At 34.6% G+C, this 7,805-nt stretch overlaps 1 protein-coding gene across 1 annotated transcript; it reads right to left on the minus strand.

Moving 5' to 3' along the window:
• Positions 1-4,020: 4,020 nt before the first annotated feature.
• On the minus strand, positions 4,021-6,397 carry Izumo3 (IZUMO family member 3). Its single transcript, XM_033759176.1, is given in 11 exon segments — positions 4,021-4,104; positions 4,106-4,196; positions 4,441-4,486; positions 4,489-4,530; positions 4,983-5,063; positions 5,524-5,541; positions 5,748-5,837; positions 5,968-5,988; positions 5,991-6,041; positions 6,170-6,340; positions 6,343-6,397. Coding segments are annotated over 11 exon segments (750 nt in total).
• Positions 6,398-7,805: the final 1,408 nt, after the last annotated feature.

The following is a 7,805-nucleotide window of genomic DNA, read 5'->3' on the forward strand; positions in this document are numbered from 1 at the left end:
TGTGTGTGAGAGAAGTGTATTTAACTTTCTATCATGACTATGGAAATTATGTTAATGGTTTCTCTCTTTTCCTAAATCTGAAGGCTATTGTTAGTCTCATCCAATTTCATTGTTCTCCACTATTCTGTTCTATTACTTTTGCCATTATATTCTTCAATGCTTGTTATTTTTTTCACTTTCCAATAAACTTGTCAAATTGTCTTAAGTTTATTCCTATGAGGAGCTTGTAATTATATTACAAAATGCTCAGTGTAGTAGTATTATTTGATCATTTGTTTTAATCTTCTCATCTACTCTTATTATATGAGTATAATATACTCTGTATATTACCCTGTACGTTGCTTCTATACTTTGTTTTTTCTTCTTGTTTGCTACTGTTGAATCAATGGAATTTCATCTTTTATGTGGCTCCATTTGAAAATATAGACCCTATACATTCTGTTTTTAGTTCTTAAGAGCTATATTACAATATCTCATAAGAAAGTTTAATGTTATCATATATGTGTGCACATGTGTAACAAAGACCTTAGCAACTACTGTTTTTATCTAAATCCTTTTACAGATTTTTTAAAACTTTTAGCTTACACTTCTTTTTAAATACAAGTACCCTTCCTTTTGTACCTCAATCTTGATATATCATGTTCAGCATTCAGTTATCTTATTAATATCTTTATTTTTATTCTGCAATTCTACATGTCATTTCTATTTTCTATCTCTGTTACATAAAATTTCAATAACAGTTGAGCAAGGTCTGTGAAAAGAAATGGCTAGTTTATTTATTTTGTGATATTTTCCTGGGTATTTCTTTTTTATTTTCAAGGTTCTTTTTTTCTCTGTGGATAATATTTTATAATTTCTGAGACCAAGAGACAAATAGATCACATTACTGATTAGTATTCATCTAACTTATTTTGAGATATTATAACTAATTCAATAAAGAATTTGTGATTTGACCTGCTCAAGGCAGAAATATTATCTAAAATAATTTACACATCAAAAGTTTTTCAAAAGGTCCAGATTTTTAAACTCTACAAAGTATGTAAGTATAAAAAGAAATATGTAGAAAAGTGTAATTTTTAATTCCCAAAAGACTCACATAAAAATGTATATATCTGTGTGTGTTTAAGCTTGAATAAAAATAATTAAAGATACATTATAAATTGTTAACCGAGTTCCCCTAGATTCACTGAATAGAGGAGCAGAGAGGGAAGGCGACAAGGATATATGTCATTGGCTTGACGGCAGAAATCATTTCCCTATGTACACTGTGTGTATAGTAAAACATCACAATGTATATGCTATATAAATATGAACTATGGTCAAAATATATGGTGAATGTTTCATTTAAAAGTTATTCCTGGAAAAGACACATTGACATTAATCCACCTGAGAATATTTCTTTTTGCATTGGTCACACTTATCCCATCATTCTTGCCACTTTTTGAAACAGTTCTGGAAGTATTTTTTTTTTTTCATATTTTTAATTGCACTGACTTGGCTGCCTCCATGCCCTTAATTGATTCAAAACTGTTCACCTTTCATGGTCATTTTGATCTTTGGCAAGAATCAGAAGATGCATGATGCCAGGTCTAGTGAATAAGGTGGAAAAGGACACACTGTAATGTTTTTATGAGCCTGTTTTTCTGTTGGATGGACTCAGAGCAGCATTCAATGTATTTTTTAATCACACCTCATAAAGACACTCACAAAGAAAGACTTCCAGAACTGCTTCAAAAATTGGGAAGAGGCCATGTGTGGTGGTTTACACCTCTAATCCCAGCACTCGGAGGCTGAGTTTGAGGCCCACCTGAGTGAGGTGACGGCCAACCTACACTACATAATGAGACTGTCCCCCCTAAAAAAATACAAAACAAACTAAGACTAGGAAGAACAAGGGCATGGTATGTTTAAAGTGAAGGGGAGAATTCTGAGGGGTAAAATGGCAATGTGTCTTACTATAGCAAATTTTTAGAAAGCCAAAACTCTTTGTAGTTTTTTATCACACTTTGTACAGTAATATATATTTTGAAATAAAGGACTGCACTAGAACAAAGAAACCCAAAACCTCCCACAAACTCTAATATATTTATGATATCATTTGTATAATTAATTTTAATTAAAAGAGGAGAGGAATGGGAAAAAAAGCGGCAAGATATATTATCTACAGGTACAAATTCCCAGCAAGAACGTTATTATGTGTATCTAAAATGCACCAATAAAAAATTAAAAAAAATAAAACAATGTGAAGGGAATAATTGAATATGCACAAAATTAATAAATCTGAATAAGATTTGGAGATTAACCTTAAATCATTGTGAAATGGTAGCTGTCTCATAGTACTGTCATATGGGAAGTTTTCATTCTGAATTTCATATTTGCCATCTGAGAGATTTCAGTGTTCAGGTTTCCCCAAAGTGCATTCTCGTTTGTTCAATATCTCATTAATGTAGCAGCAACAAGAAGTGAGCATTCTTCTGAGGACCAGAGTGTGTGAAAGAATACTTCCACCCACCACTGAATCAGAATACCTGCTAAGTATCTTCTGTTGCTAAACGGTGGTGTTTCTCTTCTAAAATAAGCTTTCAGGAAAAGAAAAAAGGAATGGAAAGTTCAAGAATTTTAGAGTTTAGAAGAATTTTTTAGTCCAGGGTTCACCATAATAGCTGTATAATTAAAAATATGGAAAAGCAGTAAGGCCACTTTTATCATCTGTTCATTAATCTATCATAAATGTATATCTCTAAATGTCAGTATCACTCAGATAGTTCGATAAGCCTAGGTCAGCCACTGAAGGACTATGTCCTGGCTTAGTGTCTGTGACCTTAAGATGGAACTTTTCTGTGTTTTCATCCTTAAAATGGAGATAACAACATTATTACAAGAATGTTAGGAGAATTCAATTAGATAATAAATGTAAAGCCCTTATTAATGTGCTAGGCATATAAAATGTATTCAGTGGAAACAACTGAAAGTGAAACATTAATATTAAATTTTGTCTTGGAACAGATTTAGAAGAAAATGATTGAAACAAACCTCATTTACTTAGAACTAATATTTTGGACTTTTCTGTGCATATGTATTTGTTATACAATGAAGACAATAAATGAAGTGTGATCAAAATATATGATGAATGTTTAAATTTAAAAAAATTATTACAAGGTTCATTGCTATTTATCTCCTTCAGAATACCCCCCACTTTAAAAAAAAAAGCTTGTCCCATCACTTTTGCCACTTTCTGAAGCAGTTCTGAAAGTTTTCTTTGAATGTCTTATGGAGTCTGATAAAATATGGTGCATACTGCTCCTCTGTGCAATCCACAAAAAAGCAGGCTCATAAAATTGTTATGGGGTGTCCTCACCCATTTATTCACCATATCTGGCCCTATTTGACCTCTGGCTCTTCCCCAAAGGCAAAACAATCATGAAAAGTAAAACTTTTGAATAGATTCAGAACATTAAGGAAGTCAGGACAGTACAACTGAAGACACTGATGGAAAAAGACTCCAGAACTATTTCAGTAGCAAGAATGACGGGATAACTGTATTTGAAGTGAGGGGAAATATTTTAAGGGAGATTTGTGGCAGTGTGATTTTACTATAATAATTTAAAAAATTTAAACATTCACCATATTTTAAAATTGTTCTCAGTATATTTTCAAGGAAATTATCCACACTGAATATAAATATGTATACGTATATATTACCACGAAATAAAAACTAGGTTTAAAAACATAAAAGTCATCCCATTTATAGCTGTAAATGAATTACTAATGCATTCCTCATTATCACATACCATATTACCTTTTCTATTCACTGCAACATAGCAATATTACTTTCTTCATAACTCCAGGTAAATAATTGGCCCTCTCATTTCATCCATTGCCTCAGGATATCAATAAGTATCTTCCTTTGAGAAATTATATGTTCTATTTCAGTTTTTAAAATATGACTTTATTATTGCAAAGAGTTCAAGTCCCAGTTTTCTACACTAAATCAATATTTAAGAGAGCCATGAATGAACTCTATTTATTTTCTAGATCCAAAATATTTTTCTCCCTCTCCTTATCTGTCTTCCTCACCAATTCTTCAAGTTTCTTCTCCAAATATTAATTGCTTTAGTGTTCTTTGTGTTGTCTTCATTTTCCTCTGATGAGATATACAGATATAGTAGCCAGAGTAGAGGAAAAGATAATCCAAACTTTAGCATAGTAGCCTACTCTTTTAAAGAATTATGTTTTCTTTTCTGAATACCTCTTCTAATTTTCCTTATGTTTAAATTATTATCCAATCTAATTTCTATCATTTTCCCTCCTGTCAGCAGCATAACTCAGATTTTGAAATGACTTCTTTATCTTTTTTCAGTGGAGTATAAGGAAGCTAAGGCAATTTCTTTGCCAAAGGAATGGTTGACCCAGTATTTATTTGGAGGAGAATTTACTCACAGTAATACAGCACTTGCCAGTACCGCAGCTTCTGTCAGCAATATCAAAACAATATAATTTCTTGACTCTCAGCCTCCCTTGGATCATCTTCTGGATGGAAAAGAGTGGGTGGAGAAAATGAGTTTTGGAGAAGGAAGGAGTAACCAGGGACCTCCAGAATAGACTCTTCAAACATTTTGCCTGTTCACTGTTTCATCAGCTTTTTTTTTTTTTTTTTTTTTTTTTTTTTTTTTATTTTTTTTTTTTTTTTTTTTTTTTTTTTTGCTGTATCGTTAGACTCCTAGACATTGAAAAAACATTTGCCCTAGAAGCTGCTACCCAAGCATTCCACTCCTAGTCTATCTTGCAAATTCTAATACCCTCAGTCAGCCCACTGCAAGTAATCTGTGCTGGCACAAATCTTGCCCAATAAATTTTGTTCTTATTTCATGGCATAATTATGAACTACATAGAAGGTGCTCAAAAATCACTTGTTGAATAAATGAGTGAACAACCGAAGTCCTTGATCTCCCCTCAAATTGCCTCACCACAGTGTATGCTACCTCCACAGTATTCTCCTTTGAAGCACTGGGTGGAGATGAGAAGACAGTTTCAACAATCAAGGATGGGAACTTCAATCACATCTGATTAGGAAAAAAAGATCACAAAGGGAATATAGTACAGGAGTTACTTCGTTGAGACAGCAAGTGTGGATTAGATGTCAGGTGAGTTAGATTTCAGGCATTCCCAGGGCTCTAATTTTACATTGTTCTAAATTCCCTTTTCTCCTATTAACTGAGTTTCTATAAATTAAGTTGGATTTCTGAGGAAGAACTGGGAAAGATGATATCCTAGCTCATATTGGGGTAATAGATTAGAACCAGTAGAGAAGGGCTCCAAACACATCTTAGATCTGTGCATCCTAAATAAAATAACCTGAATTCTTCCATAAGGTCAGTTGTTGTTATCAGATGTTGTTAATATTCCCCTAAGTGACCATAGCTCTGGGAATTGTTTTTCAGTGCAACAGATGGGAGAGACAGAGCCATACAGAACAAAGGTGATGAGAAAACAACCCAAAGGCGTCACATACACTTTACCCACTGCGATCTTCAGAAAAAGCTAAAAGAGAAACAAAGTTTTAGTGAGTTTAGAATCAACTTAGGGGTCACCATATTAATACCTGAGAAGTCTTTTTTGATCTGTTGCGCTCTAGCTATTCCTCCACCCATTCCAAATATCTACTGCTGGAACCATCGTTCCTCCTCTCACCCCTCATTTTCTATTCTCCTCAGAAAATTTCAGAGTTGATAGAAAATTTCCACTACCAACTTCAGAGAAGTCCTTTAGTGTTTCTTTCACCTTGAGTTCCAGGTTTTGGCAGACATTGAGGAGCTTGCCTTGGAAGCTATCAGCACCTAATACAAAATGAATGGCATTTAGAAATTAGCATACCCTTCCTTTCAGCTGTTTTGTCTTGTTTATCCCAGTCATTTTCTTAGATTTGCTTTGGCAATATAGACTTTTGTAAATGGAAGAGAACCTCACCTTTCCATGCTTCATTTCCAGCCTATAAAATTCATCCTTCAGCTATATTCTCAACTTGACAAGCTTTGAAACAGCTAGAGAAGAAGGAAAAATATACATGTAATGAAACCCATGGAGGAAATTGCATGGAATCAGCTGTTCTTTTGCCTGTCTCCCCTCCATTGATCCACCCTAAACTCTTAGGGATTCAATCATCCCTCACCTAACACCGGAAGCATCTTTTCCTTGTGGGAGACCTTAAACGAACCATAAGATTTAAAGTGCCTTTCAAGCAGTTGAGTTCTGCCAGAGACTTCCGGCTGCGGGACCACACTTGCCAGCAAGGCCCTAATATCCTCTATGAATTTGGGGTCACACTCCAAACAGCCTTTGATCCGTGAAAAGTTGCCAAGGATAGGGTCAGGAGGAGAACTAACCATTGGTTTCCCATCTCCTTCCCCCACTTCCCTCTACAACAGCAGATTGTCCCAGCAACTAGTTCACTCCATTCCTTTTTCTACAAAAGTCCAGGAATGAAAGCCTTGTCCTGTATAATCTGAGTTCAATTTTCCCTCTCACTTTTAGAAACTCTCACTTCCTTAAATATCTTCTGTTTTCTTCATTCTAGAAAGAGTGAGAACTGCCAGCTGGGGATTGAATATGTGACTTCTGAGTGTAGAACACAAACAGAGGGAGAAGCCTGAGATCACACAGCGGAGTTCTGTGTAAAGAAATGTCTCAGAACAAGTTTCCTTAGTTCTCTCTGACCTATGTTGTTAGTAGATTCCCATTCTCTCCCTGCCCTTTGGAGTAGTACACTAACAGAAGAGTATGGTGGGAGAGATCTCATAGTACCTTAGAAATAGTTCAACACAAACTCTATCTCTGTAAAGGAGCTAAGCCAAGAATATTGAGTCACTTGGGTCTCAGTCCCTGTTGGTAACAATGGTGTTGAGGAATAATGAATGGGCATTTATAAAATAATGACAAATTTCTGGCTGCATTTGTCTGTGGGATGATTCTTTCAGACACATTTTGTGACATTTTTATAACATTCCTTTTAGGAAACTAGAACTGAAGACTAGAAATAACAGTGGAGGAACAGACAGTGATGAATGGGAAATCATTAATGTGTAGGGGTCTTTAGCAGATGCATCATGAAATACTTATGATGGGATATATAGCAAATAGAAAACAATCATAATTATCATGGCCTGCACTCTCACACGGAAGTTGGCTAAATAAACATGTTTTCCTTCAGTTTGCTAATATGTCTGGGGTGACTTTTAAAAATACTGGTTACCTCATTTCTAGTATGTTGCTTGTATGGCTATTATATACTAGAGACCAAGAAACCCAGGCACACAAAACATTTAGTAGTACAATTTCAACCTATGTTAAGGATAATCACGAAGTGAGAAGTGGTGAAGGAAGTTAAAAGAACTACTATGAATTATATCCCTGTCATATGAACAAAGACTATGCTAAACTCCTCAGATAAATCATCACAAGTCCCCATGACACACTAACGCCTTCAAAGGTACATGTAGAGGTCTACAGGAAGACAGAACAGCACTGACCAAATTGGTAGGAACTTCTTACAGAAAGCCTGGATCCAGGAGACGAAAACAACAAATACTGAGTACACTGTGATGAATGAGAAACTAGTAATGTTCAGGAATATTCAGTGCGAGTACTCTGTATGTGTTGATGATGGAGTGATGATAGAACATAAAATATTCAAAGTTATCATGAGATAAATTCTTAGAATTTTATAAGTTTAAAATGTTTAAACTTTGGGAAAAAGAGAGCTGTCTGGGAGTTGATTAATAATGTAATCACATTACTTAATTAAAATG

This window comes from Fukomys damarensis, unplaced genomic scaffold (assembly GCF_012274545.1).
Source record: "Fukomys damarensis isolate Sample0158 unplaced genomic scaffold, DMR_v1.0_HiC HiC_scaffold_36, whole genome shotgun sequence".
Lineage (NCBI taxonomy): Eukaryota > Metazoa > Chordata > Mammalia > Rodentia > Bathyergidae > Fukomys > Fukomys damarensis.